Source organism: Gopherus flavomarginatus, chromosome 1 (assembly GCF_025201925.1).
Source record: "Gopherus flavomarginatus isolate rGopFla2 chromosome 1, rGopFla2.mat.asm, whole genome shotgun sequence".
Lineage (NCBI taxonomy): Eukaryota > Metazoa > Chordata > Testudines > Testudinidae > Gopherus > Gopherus flavomarginatus.
This window is the reverse complement of record NC_066617.1, coordinates 109,140,940-109,156,699: the sequence shown is the minus strand read 5'-3', so window position 1 is coordinate 109,156,699 and position 15,760 is coordinate 109,140,940. Positions and strand designations below refer to the sequence as shown.

Sequence of the window (15,760 nt, the reverse complement as noted above, 5' to 3'; positions counted from 1 at the left end):
AAATTATCTGAACTGCTTACTACTGTGACTGCTCCAGTCTGCAAACCTAAATTTTTTTTTATTTCTTGAAATACAGCAATTGCCTTTGAAATCAGTTTGCAATAGAATGAATTTTCTATTTTTATTGTATTGTAGAATATTTTCCTGTTTCATATATTGGCATGCTTTTGAGGTAAAATTTTTTATATGAATTTCAGTGAAGGCTAGTTTAAAAATGTATGTATTTGTGGACGTCATTAACAGACCTGGTGTTTCCAATCCCTTCTCTACCATGTAAATGAAAGGTGTATTGAAAAAGAAACTGCTGGGTTTTTTTTTTACAGGCAGAAAAAAACTAAACTGCATTAATTAGTTTTTTTTCAGTACTCAGCTGCTGCAATTCCACCTTGAATGGCTTTTTGTCTCACTCTATTGCAATTGCATACTCAATAGCTACTTATCTTGCAATGGCTATTCCAGTTCCCCCTTAAATGGCTTTTTGCCTTGTTCTGGATATCCCACAACAATTCCACCTTAAATGGGAAGAAAAGAGGAAGGAGGAGAGAGGAGAGCGTTAGTGAAAGCTAGTGTATATTAATATTAATGACTGAAACTGAAGACCCCACACTTCTGTTGATTGCTCTAAGCAAGGCAGGGAGATGCCGCAGGACTGGAGAAAAGAAGACATGCAGAAGATAGATAGGCGAGCTGGCTGGCATTGTTCTTATTAACATAAATAAGACAGAAGAGTTAAGAAAGAGTAACCTGTCCGTGTGGTGTTATTCCCAGGAAGAGAGTGAGCTTTATCTCTTAACTGTCCCTCTTTTTAAATCCAAAATTGCTTCTGTCCTGAAACAACTTGGTGGGATCATGAGCTTATTACTGTAATTGCTGAGGCTGGATGGTGAAGATGAGCTGCTCTACTAAGCATTGTTCTGTGTGGTAAAAAAAAAATAGTCTTACATCGTTAAAAGCTTTTTACATTAATACTCTTCGTGTGCCCATTCGGCTGATTAATTATGTCCCTATGCGGAGGCAGTGTCTTTTGTGGGTGGGGAGGAGACAGATAATTAGGTTAGCGCTCAGTTCAGTAATAGTATGGCTGCATTACAGTGGAAGTTTTTTTCCTTCCACTTTGAGTTAATTGATTTCTAATTAACTTCAAGTAGTTGGCACATCTGTAAAGGCTAGTCTGGACACGCACCACATGCTTGTTCCAGAGTGTAAAATGTTTGTGGTTCAACCTAGTTTGAGCCTTAGGGTAAAAGTCATGAAGAGGAGCCTTAAGATTTTTTATTGGCAGGACAAGCTCTACAAAACTGAGTGTTTTTTTTAAAAAAAGAATAAAGAGAGAGAGAGAGAGAGAGCGCCACTGTGGCTAGGTGCTGGAGTTAGGTGGGATCCTTCTAAACTGTTTGGGGTTTGATCCCCTGTATCTGTGAACAGTTCTCATCCCTGATGAGTTGGCAGGTTGCTACACAGCACAATGCCCAAATAGGGTGACCACATGTCCTGATTTTATAGGGATTGTCCTGATATTCAAGGCTTTGTTTTATAGAGGCACCTATTATGCACCACCCTGCCCTAATTTTTCATGCTTGCTGTCTGGTCACCCTATGCCCAAATCTCTGCATCTCACTTATTCTGGCCAAAGGCTAGGGAAGGGAGAGCCAGCAAGTGTCCCTAGGACAGATGGAGGAAACAGCTAGTTGAAAAAAGTGCGAGGTTAGTAGGGCATTAGGATTACTACCTACCCTGTATTTGACTGGCCTGGATGATTTTTGTATGGATTTGTAAATTGTCAGAAAAAAAAAAAAAGCTGCTGGTTTTTTTTTTTTTGCGGGGGTTTAAAGATTTGCATTATTACCATAATACACTGGGATAGCTAATGTTCAAAGTAGGGTGGTCAAAAAAATTAATTGTGATTTATCGCACTTATAACAATAGAATACCAGTTGAATTTATTAAATATTTTTGGATGTTTTTCTACATTTTCAATATTGTTGTGAATTACAACACAGAATACAAAGTGATCAGTGCTCACTTTATATTATTATTTTTATTACAATATATGCACTGTAAAAATGATAAAAGAATTAGTATTTTTCAATTCACCTCATACAAGTACTGAAGTGCAATCTCTTTATCGTGAAAGTGTAACTTAGAAATGCAGATCTTTTTGGTTGCATAACTGCACTCAAGAACAAAACACTGTAAAACTTTAGTGCCTACAAGTCCATTCAGTCCTACTTCTTATTCTGCCAATCACTAAGACAAACAAGTTTGTTTACATTTATGGAAGATACTGCTGCCTGCTTCTTATTTACAATATCACCTAAAAGTGAGAACAGGGGTTCGCATGGCACTTTTGTAGCTGGCGTTGCAAGGTATTTACATGCCAGATGTGCTAAACATTTGTATGCCTCTTTGTGCTTCGGCCACCATTCCAGAGGACCTGCTTCCATGCTGATGATGCTTGTTAAAAAAATAATGTGTCAATTAAATTTGTCACTGTACTCCTTGGGGTAGAATTGTATGTCTCCTGCTCTGTTTTACCCACATTCTTCATATACTTCATGTTATAGCAGTCTCGGATGATGACCCAGCACATGTTCATTTTAAGGGCACTTTCACAGATTTGACAAAACGCAAAGAAGGTACAATGTGAGAGTTCTAAAAATAGCTACAGCACTGGCCCCCGAGGTTTAAGAATCTGAAGTGCCATCCAAAATTTGAGAGGGACAAGGTGCAGAGAATGCTTTTAGAAGTCTTTAAAAAAGCAACACTCTGTGCGGAAACTACAGAACCCAAACCACCAAAAAAGAATATCAACCTTCTCCTGGTGGCCTCTGACTCAGATGATGAAAATGAACATGCATCAATCGCACTGCTTTGGATCATTATCAAGCAGAACGCATCATCAGCAAGGAAGCATGTCCTCTGGAATGGTGGTTGAAGCATGAAGGGACATATGAATCTTTAGTGCATCTGGCATGTAAATACCTTGCAACGCCAGCTACAACAGTGCCATGTGAACGCCTGTTCTCACTTTCAGGTAACATAGTAAAAAAGAAGCAGGCAGCATTATCTCCTGCAAATTGCAACCAACCTTGTTTGTCTGAGTGATTGTCTGACCAAGAAATAGGACTGATTGGATTTATAGGCTCTAAAGTTTTACTTTGTTTTATTTTTGAATGCAGTTTTTTCTGTATATAATTCTACATTTGTAAGTTCAACTTTCACAATAAAGAGATTGCACTACAGTACTTGTATTCAGTGAATTGAAAAATACTATTTATTTTGTTTTGTACAGTGCAAATATTTGTAGTAAAAATAAATATAAAGTGAGCACTGTACACTTTGTATTCTGTGTTGTAATTGAAATTAATATATTTGAAAATATAGTAAACATCCAAAAATATTTAAAATAAATGGTATTCTATTGTTTAACAGCACAATTAATTGCATAATTAATCACAATTAATTTTTGTATCACACAATCACAGTTAATTTTTTTTAATTGCTTGACAGCCCTGGTTAAAAGTTTCTATGTCCTGTTAAAAATGCTGCAGTGTTCTCACTTCTGCAGTTTAAGCGATAATAGATCAAAACTGTTAAAAATACAGCAGCTGTCTGACCACCAACACTGTCAGCACACCCTGCATGTGTGTGAGAGGGTTTGAGTCTGGTGAGAGTGATATGTGCAATAGTATCAATCTTTTCTATGTGTGTTCTCTCTGTGGATACTATAAGTGACTGTTGAAGGGGTAGGGGTTGCAGAGTTGCCTTACGGTTGGTGGGGGGGAGTGGGCTGGCCTTCTGGGGGATGGGTGCCAGTTTTTTTGCTTTTCAAAGGTGGTAAGCCTAGAAAGGGTAGGGAAGAAGAAAGGGGAGGGATAATCCCCCTACTGCTACTGCCCCCAGGCCAGGTGTATTGTCCTGAGAAGGAGCAGAGTTTCACTTTAGGAAGGAGTGTGGTGTGATGAGGAAGCCAGCCAGGAGGACTACAGAACCAGCACTCCCAGTCCAAAGCAACCATCAGAGGGTTGGGGGGTGGAGCTATGGAAGGGGAGGGGAGGAGGCAGGAAACAGCTTGTGTGAGTGGAACCGGGGGGAGGGCGGGTATCCGTGTGCAGAGGGGGCGGTGTTGGGGGTGGAGCTATGCGGGCGTGGGCGGGGTCTCTAGTGTGCGGCGAAGGGGAAAGGGATGAGCCCGTGGGAGGAGCGGGGCGGGGTTACGGCGAGACTCATCTCCTAGGAGGGGGCGGGGCCTGGGTAGCCGTTGGCCGTGTCGCGCGGGTGCAGTTGCAACCTCCGAGGATAACAAACACCGCGGAGGGGACAGGGTCCGCTCGCGGGCGGCGCGGCCCGGGGTCTCGGGTGGGGATCGGCTGGCGGAGTCGCGTCCCCCCCAGGGCGCGAGGCGCCGGGCGGCGCAAGGACAATGGAGGCGGCGGTCTCGGTGGCGGCGGGGGCCTGGCCGGCGGATCGAGCCGGGGCCGCGGCGCTGAGCGGGGAGAACGAGGCCGAGAGCCGGCAGGGCCCTGCGGAGCGCGGCGGGGAGGCGGCCCAGCTGAACCTGTTGGACACCTGCGCCGTGTGCGGGCAGCACATCCAGAGCCGGCGGCCCAAGCTGCTGCCCTGCCTGCACTCGTTCTGCCTGCGCTGCCTGCCGCAGCCCGACCGCTACCTCATGCTGCCCCCCGCCGCCCCGGCCCCGTCCCCCGGCCCGGGCACCCCCAAAGAGCTGCAGCCGCCGGCGTCCCCCTCCTCACCCGTCCCTTCGCCGACCTCGCCCCTGCACTGCACGCCGGGTAAGTGCCCCCACCCCGGGCCGGGCTCCTCGCCCAGGGGGCTGCCGCGTCGCCACAGAGCTGGGGGGCGAGGAACCCGCTGGAAGCCGGGAGGCGCCGCGGCGGCCCCCTTTGCAAGGGGAGGGCAGGTGCTCGCGTGGGTCGCCGCCCCTTGGCGGGCAGGGGGAGAGGCCTGTGGGTCTCTGGCCGCTCCCACCGTGGCTGTTGTGCGGGGATGAATTGGCCACGGTGGTGAGTGCGTGCCTGGGGCATGTCGCCATACGGGGGGGATATTGAAAGGGAGCTCGGCCCCTCTGCTCTGCAGGCAACTTCCAGCAGCAAATGGGGGCTTGTGATTTTTTTTTTTTTTAACTACCACTCTTCTGTCGGGGACCTCATAATTGCCGCTGTTTGTGCGGTGCATCTTGTGTTTGTTAGAAACGAGAGTCGGGAAAGCCCTCTGATACCCTGTACATCTTCCACCCCCGTTACGCTGCTGGGTTCTCTGCACTACGTTCTCCGGCACTTGACTCTCCATCTAGCTCTGGTTCTTGGAAGGAGCTTCTATTATTTCCTTTTGGAGCCACACCCATAATCGTCTGTAACAGGTTGCATGTCCTAAACAGAAGGCGAGAAAGCCGAACAGTGCAGTGAAGTTTGTGATGTGGATGTGTTGGTGGTTTTGCATCTTCTTACTGATCACTTTTGCACGTTGAAGAGATCTGATGTGCTCCGTGCTGCAAAAGATAGCTGAGAAGGGCTTGTGGTAGGTAGAAAAGAAGTATGGTAGCGTAAAAGACCTGTCATTTGGTGGTGAGAAAGTTGTTTGTGTTCCGAAGTTTAACTATTTTAATCCTGTTTAAGAGCAAGCTTTTAAGCATCCCCAGATGAATTTTTTTTTACACCTTTTTTAGGTGTGACCTTGTTTGCACCAAGATGGAGTTGTCTGTAAGGGAATGTGAAGATTGTAAAGCTCTGTTTGGTCTCTGGTATATTTCTAGGAAATAGATAGGTAGTAGCAGAAATCTAGCACTATGCCAGTAATTTATCAAAAATGGGGGAAGCAGTTAAAAAATTTCCTGATCTCCTTTCTTATGCATAAATTCATCCTGAAGAAAAGCTCAAACAAGCAGCTTGGGATGGAAATGAGTGAAGTTGATATATTTATTGGGGGGGAAAAAGTGGTGTAACAAAATTAGAGCTGCTCTGTAATAATGTAGGTAGACCTATTACACTGCTCTACAGCCAAAATGCTTCTGAAATAAATGTAGTCGGACTTTACTAATTCTGAGTCACTGAGAATGAAAATGATGCTTCAAATTGTTGATTAGCTCTAGTTTTCAAGATATGCTATTGGGTCAGTATATACGACCCTTGACTTGGGAATGGCGGAGGATAAGTGAGTTATAAAGGGAAGGGATCTCAATTTAAACCAGAAATGACTAAAATACATCTTTGACTGGATCTATGAATAAATCTGTGACTGGGTTTGGACAGTACTTGCTTTTTAGGCAAAACAATGAATGATGCAATCTGAAGCTGGTATTGCGTCATACATGATATGAATTGCATCATGTTATTCCTAGAAGTCATGGATGATGCAATCATAATGAAGCTTACATCACTCTGCTGAACAAATTGCCCTATATCAGCTCTAGAAATCATACAGTGTCGTGCTCTCTTATTTGTCAGTGTTTGATTTTGCAGAGGGACACATTTCTGTTTAGCCAAAGTGAGCAGAGATGCCTCGTACTTGTGTGAACAGTGCAGATAACTTCTGCTATGTTTGTAGTGAAGTGACTTTTGCATCACAAAAGCGCAGTATAACCACTATGGTTAAGAAAGCCTATCACCTTTTTTTGGCTGCAAAATTGGAGATCAAGACAAGAGGTGGGCCCCACACATATGCTGCAACACTTGTGCAACAAATCTTCGCCAGTGGTTGAGCAGGAAAAGGAAATCTATCCCTTTTGCAGTGCCAATGATTTGGAGAGAGCCAACAGATCATACCAGCAATTGTTCCTTCTGCATGGTGCCTCCAGTTGGGAAAGGTGTGTCAAAGAAGAAAAAGTGGACTGTGCATTATCCAAATATTCCATCAGCTATACGCCCAGTACCCCACGGAGAAGGACTGCCGGTTCCTGATGCACCAAAATCATTCTCACTTGAGTCAGACGAAGAAGAGGAAGAGGATGAAACTTCTGGTCCTGAACCATCAATGTCACTGGACCCACATTTTCTTCCATCCTCCTCCTCTGAACCACACCTCATAACACAAGGTGAACTGAATGAGCTTGTCAGGGATTTGGAACTACCCAAGAGTAAGGCAGAGCTGTTGGGCTTCAGACTACAGCAGTGGAATCTCCTGGCAGGCTGTCAGGGCAAATGGAGCCCATCAATGCTTGCAGACTATTGCTGGACAGTGACAAGAGATGCTCCATTTAATGAATACAAGAGACAAGCCAAGAAGCGCCGAGTAGACACTGAATAGGACTAAACTATGTACATAATAGTTTTTTGCCTTTTGTTTCATAATAAATTTTATTTATATAACCCTTTTGCTGATTTTTAAAGTGTTACATAAACAGGACAGGTGAAATGTTATCATGTAAAGCCACCATAAACACATGAAAAGACCTAGGTTTACAATTTATGATTAAAACTCTTATCTACACAATATACATAGACATAAATTGTAAAAACTTAAATATCTCAGAAACAGTAGCCAATCAGTTGTTTTAATTGTCATATTTGAATTCAGCACATCAAAATACATAATAAATATCACATTTTATCTCTGAAGCAGATGACTTCTTAAAAATTGTAGACCAGTGTTATTGGGATGAATAAATTCCATGAATAAACTTAGTTCAATAGTATCAGAGGGGTAGCTGTGTTAGTCTGGATCTGTAAAAAGTGACAGAGTCCTGTGGCACCTTATAAACGGAGATATTGGAGCACAAGCTTTTGGCACATAGCTTTCCTGGGTGAATACCCACTTCGTCCGATGCATGCTCCAATACGTCTGTAAGGTGCCACAGGACTCTTCATTGCTTAGTTCAATAGGACAGTGGTTTTCAAAGTTTTTTGGCACCCCAGTTGAAGAAAATTGTTGATGCCCACGACCCAGTGGAGCTGGAGATGAGAGGTTTGGGGTGTGGGAGGGGCTCAGGGCTGGGGCAGAGGGTTGGGGTCTGAGGGTGCGGGCTGTGGGGTGGGGTTGGGAATGAGGGGCTTGGGCTGCAGGAAGGGACTCTGGGTTTGGGGGAGTGGGCTCAGGGCTAGGGCTGGGGCAGGGGATTGTGGCATGGGTTTACCTCAGGCGGCTCCTGGTCAGCGGTGCAGAGGGGGTGCTAAGGCAGGCTTCTTGCCTGTCCTGGCACCATGGACTGTGCTATGCCCCGAAAGCAGCCAGCAACAGGTCTGGCTCCTAGTCAGAGGCGAACAAGTGCCTCCGGATAGCTCTCACCCGCAGGAAACCACCCCCCCCAGCTCCCATTGGCCGGGAACCCTGCCCTCCTCCTCCCTGTCTAGGAGCTGGACCTGCTACTGGTCACTTCTGGGGCGCAGTGTGGTGTCAGAACAGGTAGAGATTAGCCTGCTTTAGCCAGGAAGCACTGCTGATGGGACTCTTAACAGCCCAGTCAACAGTGCTGACCAGAGCCACTGCGACCCAGTGCCTTACATTCTGCAACCCAGTACTTGGTCGTGACCCGCAGTTTGAAAACCACTGCAATAGAAGACACTAAAGTGTGGGTAGAGGGAAGCAGGAAGGGAATAGAATAGCTCAACATAAGCCATCCCTCTGCAAACAGGATTGTTAAGGGGCAAGGTCAGAACTACTAGCTCTGAATATTTTACTTCCTCCTAGCCTACCCACAAAACTAGGTGGAACCACAAGAAAGGGACTGCTTGTTACTGAGGGGAGATGTTCTCTGTGATAAGTTAAACTCCTCTCCCAATAGCTCATTATCAGGAACTACTACTTACAGATGTTTTCTGTCAGTGACTTGGTTACATGTGTCTTTAGCTTATCAATTAGATAAACCAGATATGGTGAAAAGAGCTCTGTGGGTCAGTGTGCTTTCTTTCTCACAAATGATTACCTGACATCTTATATTATTAACATTTGAACCCATAAGAGGATAATGAGCCTTTAGGTAAGATAGACTTGCATGTAAACTTGTTTTAAAATTATTTTTCTCTGTAAATTTTTTCTACTGTGTAATAAACACTTTGGTTTTAAGAAGATGGTTTGGTCACTACATACTCTAAAGGTATTAGATTTTGACATGAGCGGAACCCAGTCAAACTTATTGGGTAAGCATTGTTGATAGATAGGTTGTTCTAGCCCAGGGCCTGGTCTAGGGGTGGAAGGATTGCAGAGTTCCACCCAGGAGAGGTAAAGGCATGTGGTGACACATGAGGTGGTGCACTCAGAGACTAGAAAGGGGATAGGGTTGCAGCCAGCCCTGTAACCATGACAGTGGGGTTAGGCCATATAATCATCTTTTGTTGGTGTATTCTCTTGAGTTTTGAGGTCATGAGCAAACACAGCCCAAATGAAACGTGAATCCAAACTGACAAGTTAAATATGGAAGAGGTCCATAGTCAGGAGGCAGATAAGATGTAGGGAAAGAGTGAAAAGATTCAGACTGTTCAGAGATTACTTGAATAAGAAGGGATGTATGGTAGAAGTACATAAAATGGAAAGCGTAGATTGAACACTTCTGTCTTTACCCTTTTTTATGATTGTGGAAGTGATGGCTGCAACTATAGTTTAAAGATTTGGTTAAGGTTGCTTTTTCCCTCCACTGTAAGGCTAGCTGGGATGCCAGCACAGACTGGGGCAGGAACAGGCACAGTCTGAGGAGCAGTCTGTCGGAACTACCAGGCAGCTGGGAATCCTCGCAAAGTGTGGCACTCTTCACATCAAAACAGCACCTTGGAACCCCCATATTCACTCCTGTCATGTAATTGTGATATATTTCATACAAAGCATGCCATGTAAGATGTCGTATGAAGAGTCATGATCTGCTGAAACCCATTGTTATGTCGAAAAAAAAGTATATCATTAGTATGTATTAAGTTATGAGATTTTGATATATGGTTGTTATTGAAATATAAGTTTGCTAGTGACAGACAAAGAAGGCAAACCGCTAGTAGGAGGGTATTCAGTGACCATTAATCAGCAGGGGAGTTGTAATCAAGGGATTTACTATTCAATGACAATGCACAAGCACCACACAATGGAGACTGCTCAACTCTAGGACTCAGTTGCACAAGACCATACCAGGGGGATTGTTCAACCCTATGACTCAGCAAAGCCCACCAGGACATGTCTGGGCTAGTATTTTCCAAGCATATGAACTGAGGATATAAAATAAGGGACAGGGGCATCATGCCATGGCCTTTCTCCTCCCCCACCTACGCTTAAAGCAACAAGAATGCTGAAAAGACAGACCTCAACTGAGGAGACTGGCCCCAGGATAGAGAGAGAGAAGCCTTTGTATTAAGTACCGTAACTTCTAGTGCGGTGAGAAAACTGCTTGATCTAATAAGGTTTAAGATTTAGACTGTTTTTCTTGGTAACTATCTCTGACCTTTTATGCCTGCCACTTATAATAACTGAAAATGTAACTTTTTGTAGTTAATAAATCTGTTATATATTTACCTAAAACAGTGTGTTTTGGCTGAAGTGCTTGGGAAGTCTCAGCTCAGTTTACAAAGGTTTCCATATGTCCTCTCCACATTGAGGGGGGGTGGACTAGGTAATAAACTTACACTGGTTAGGCTTCGGACCAGGGCAAGATGGTACAGCTCTGGGGTGCAAGGCTGGAAAGCTGGGGGAAGTTGGCTGGTGTGATTCGTGAGTGTCTGGCAATCTTATCTGGTGGGACTCCACATGCTGTTATGCTGAATGATCACAGTACCTGGAGGGGTTTGCTGCTAGTATAGTATTGTGAGAGACAGCCCATACTGGAGAGTTAAGGGGGCATGGTTGTACCCCAGGGATCCTATCACACAAGGTAGCAATGTTGTGCAGGCTGAAATGGCTTGTTTCCTAAGGAGCCTATATACCTTGTTTTGGGGCCCCCCATGGTTAGGCCCTTGCTTATCGATTGTCTGAGCTCTGGTTCATTAGCATGGGCCTATCAGAGGACTTGCAGGTAATTACCTCAGAACACTCACTGGCTCAGGGATGACTCATCACACCCACTTCACAAAGAAGTTGAATCCCTGCTTAACTTATTGAGAATACAGTGTATCCCCTTTCAACATTTACCGCATTATAGTTCAGGTCTATTGTGATGTGAAAGAACTCTTGACCAAACTGAACCAGAGCCGCATAATGCATTATGCCTACACCTAGGATGAAGTTGAAAACTACTGCTTATGAAGCTAGTTATATGTAATGCTGGTGCTACAGTGGTGGTTATACCACATATGGAATGAAACTGTACTAATGTTGGGTGAGTTTTACCACACACTTGGTGCCAAGACACTCAGGTTTATTAATTCAGACGTTTTGTGTGAACCAAAAACATGCCCTTGCAGTTGCAATTACTATAAAAGCAATGAATGACAGCTACACAGAAAAATAAATTGATCAGTTACCTTCTCCTGGGGCATAGATGGGTCACAAGAAATTTACCTTTACATTCTAACATCATATACCATTATATGACCATCTAGTCAACATTAAGCATTGTTTTACATAGTAAATACAATATCATTTGCAAGCTTCAGTTTACATACATTTTTCTGCCCATGCTATTTCTCTGTCATGTTTCTTTTCTTATTACCACTAATCATGCATGCTGGCCAGGCCTTTCACCTCTTACCAATGTAGGAACTTCTTGGCAGTACATTTTGTGTGTTCATTGTACTGATAACTTCCTCTTATCTATGTAATGTCCTTCGGCTCAGTACGTTCTGTTTAAAAAAAAAAAAATAAAAAAATAAAATCACCTTTGTCCTGTACAACAGCAATAACCATTATAAAGCAAGTCCACATAAGGACATATTAGCAACCAAAGACTAGGCAGAAGCCAGCTACTTTAGCATAAGTATTACCCTGGCCTGTCCAATGACATTCCCAACAATGACTAGGAGTCTTGGTTCTGGCGAATGGCTGTATTAAGCAAAAATGTAAATTGCTTTATTGTTCTAACTGTAAGTGTGATTGAATAAGGTATGTTGTGCAGCATGTTTAAGAAAGTACACCGCTACCTCAGTATAATGCCACCTGATATAACACGAGTTTGGATATAAAGCGGTAAAGCAGTGCTCTGGGGGGGTGGGGCTGCGCACTCCAGTGGATCAAAGCAAGTTCAATATAACATGGTTTCACCTATAATGCGGTAAGATTTTTTTGGCTCCCAAGGACAGCCTTATATCAAGGTACAGATGTAGCTAGAAGCAGTCATGGTATATCAGATTTTCAAAATGCTTTCTCTTCATGTTAAGTTTTACTGTGGAAACTTACTAGTCAAATTATTGTAACTTCTGTTCTTTGTGTACAGTCTGTCAGAAAATAAATTTGAGGTTTATGAAGTTTGCAGTCAACCATCTGTAATTTCATACCTGATAACCTATATTAGGTCTGTATGGTTTACAGATGCTTCTGTGTCTTGCAAACCTTGTATGGAGCTAGGTAAAAAGGTCTCTGTCTGGTAACGCAGAGGAATTTGTGGAGTTTTCTATCAGTCATAAACAAGTATGGCATAAATATGGGTGAGTTTGAATGCATACCTTTGAGCAGGCTTACAGTGCAAGGTATGATATTGCAAGACTCTTTGTTTCCTGAAGAGGGCAATGTATGTATGACTGGACATTACCCAGGGTACAATCTGGACTGATAGATAGCGTGTCCCCTCAATTCTCCAAGCTGGGGTGCCTTTTACGCTGCTTCACTGTAAGAGCAACCACTCCTGGTCTGCTCCCACACCGCCTCCAGCATGTAAATCCCTTCCAGATATACTGTGAGAGTGTTTATAGCCAACCACTCAAGAACTACACTGCAGGGCAACACTAGCAAGTTTCCCGTCCCCGACTTCCCCCCAGAAATGTCTCTTGTACTATCAGCACCCTCCTGAACAATACAAGCTCATATAAAGTCTGTAATTTCACTAATAGAAAATGATATGCACAAATCCTGTTGTCTCAAATAAAGTTTCCCAAACACACACTGGTTTAGATAAAACAATAAAACAAATTTATTAACTACAGAAAGATTTTAAGTGTTTACAAGTAATGAGGCATAAAAGTCAGAATTGGTTACAAATAAATAAAAGATCAAAGGGGGCCTGGGGCAAAGTGGGGGAGTGGACATAAAAAAGTTGCCACCCCCTGTGGCACTTGTACTCATCGGGCAGCGCTCTGAGTTTTCGGCGGCAGCAGGTCCTTCACTCGCTCCGCGTCTTTGGCAGCACTGAAGAAGCTGCTGCCGAAGACCCAGAGCGAGTGAAAGGCCCGCTGCCGAAGTGCCGCTGAAGACCAGGACTGCTGCCAGGTGAGTAAAAATTAAAAAGGTGCCTCTAGCCAGGGAAGGGATTCTTGGCCAGGGCTTGTGGGGCCTGGGGCAAATGCTGGGGAATTATCCCACCAGCATTGGAAACCTAATGAATTCAGATTTAGTGTTTGATTAAAGGAAATCAAACATTTTAAGGTATGGAAATGACACCCAAACAGCCTTTATTGCATCCTCTATTGATGCCAAGGAGGTTGGTGTGGGAAATTGTTTGTTTGTTTTTAATCTAATCTAAGACCTCAAAGATGTCATAATTAAGGCTGTGTGTCTGTCACAGAGGTCATGGATTCCATGTACTCCGTGACTTCTGCAGTGGCAGGTGCTGGCTTTGGGCCAGCCTAAACCAGGCAGCCCCTGGGCCAGCAGCAGAAGTTTGGCTGTGGGAGGGGGTTGAGGTATGTGTGAGAGTGCTGGGGGGTGTGCCTGGCTCCCACCGGCATATCCCTGCAGCTCCTAGGTGCAGGAGCCAGGGGGGCTCCGTGCGCCACCCCTGCCCTGCAGGCGCTGCTCTTGCAGCTCCCATTGGCAGCAGTTCCTGGCCAATGGGAGCTGTATCTGCGGAGCTGGTGCTTGTGGCGGGAGCAGCATGCAGACCAGACCCCCCATGGCCACCGCTCTCCCTAGAAGCTGCAGGGACACGGAGCTGGGTAGGGAGCCTACAAGCCTCACCAACCCCCTACCCAGCACTTGCGGGGTCCTTGATCCCAGGCCGCACACCATGGCCCACCCTCCCTCCCCAGCAGGGTTCCCTGGGCTGTGCACTGCGGTTTGGACACTCCCCCTGCACCAGCAGGGGTCCCAGGCCCTCTCAAGAGTACCTGCGGCCCCTCCCAGCCCAATTTTTAGTTAAGGGTATACAGTAAAAGTTATGGACAGGTCACAGACCTTAAATTTTTGTTTATGACCCATGACTCATCCATTACTTTTACTGAAAATACCCGTGACTAAAACGTAGCCTTAGTCATAATCAGCATTGGTTGTTTGCATAGCATTGGTACAAAAACAAAAGAACGTTAAATGAAAGTGAAAGACAGTATGCATTAATATCCTCTAGTAATTATTTTGGGGGAATTTCTATGGCCTGTGTTACACAGGAAGTCGGACTAGATGATCACAGTGGTCCTGTTCTTAAACTATATGAATCTGTGAATATGAAAAAACTTTAAGTGGTAGTACAGTTGTACACAACACATATTTAGCCAGTGGCACTCATTACTGAAATTTTCCTTAAGCTCAAGAGCTTGTTAGGATTCAAAAAGATTTATGTTGTGCTGTAAGCCACTTCACACCGTTCAAGTCTGTTTTTTTTTTAACAAAATTAGAGTCTGTGATATCTTATATTTTGTTCCTAAAGTTTAGACTGTTGAAGAGGAAGTCTTAGAATGCATGCCTGTGTATAAACCATAGGACAAGATCATTAGGTCAGTTTAATTTGTCAATAGCAAAGGCAATTCACCGTGTCCGGAAAGTTTCCTGATAGTCTTATCTGGCTGCCAGTTGTCAAGTGACACAGCATAGAGTAATACAGGTTATGAATATTGGTGCATAAGCATGCTTCTAAAACTCAGGTTTTAGTGCTTCCAAAACTGAGTTTAGTATATGACTAGGTATCATTGCTCTTGGACATCTGGGCCAGATTTTCATTTTCTAAAATTTCAGTTACCTTAATTTATTCTTTTTTGAACACTGAGTGTATGCTTGCAAACTGAAGTTTTATCACTGAGTATACGATGATGATTTTTTAGAAATTTTACTTTTTGCATGAATGTGTATTTTGGGTGATGCCGCAAAGGCCAATTGAGCAATAACCTTTGTTTAATTCAAGAAGAACTTTCATGGTGGAAGGAATGGATGAGCATTTATCTGCTTTTGTGCATTTTTTTAAAGTGAGACATCTAATATGTTCACTCATGTGGCTACTTTTTTCACAACAAAATTTCAAAACCGTTTATTTCTTGCCTTATAAGCATGAAACATCTTTGTTTCACTCTTGAATTTTCCATTATTGCCAATTTGGAAACTGAATAAATTTTGTAAATTAATACTCTTCCTAGGCCAGCAGTTCTCAAAATTCATTACAACGTGACTTCCTTCTGACAACAAAAATTACTGCATGACCCCGGGCTGGAGAATGGGGGTGGAGCCCAAGCCCCGCTGCTCCAGGCTGAAACCCTCAGGCTTTAGCTTCCGTCCATGGTGGCAGGGCACAGGCTTTGGCTTCAGTCCTGTGCCTCAAAGAGTCTAATCCTGGCTCTGGCCACCCTACTAAAATGGACCTAATCCACAGTTTGAGAACTGCTGTTCTAGGTAATGGGTCTGTATGTTGTGGATGTGATTTGAAATACATGGCAAAACTTTGGCTTCACCTGTATCTTTGAAGTACTATTAATATCAGTATTCTCAGATGTAACTGAGGGCAGGATTTGGCCTTTATTGTCAGTTGGCTTGTCTGTTA

At 44.0% G+C, this 15,760-nt stretch overlaps 1 protein-coding gene across 2 annotated transcripts in view; it reads left to right on the top strand.

Moving 5' to 3' along the window:
- Window positions 1–4,294: 4,294 nt before the first annotated feature.
- TRIM24 (tripartite motif containing 24) overlaps window positions 4,295–15,760 on the top strand; it is a 163,342-nt gene continuing 151,876 nt past the window's right edge. Inside the window, exon 1 of one of the 2 annotated variants that reach the window (XM_050945558.1) lies at window positions 4,295–4,793. In XM_050945558.1, coding sequence (XP_050801515.1) covers window positions 4,424–4,793 — 370 coding nt within the window. In that variant the 5' untranslated portion in view covers window positions 4,295–4,423. The remainder of the gene's footprint in view (window positions 4,794–15,760) is intronic. The other variant, XM_050945548.1, reaches the window with a different exon arrangement.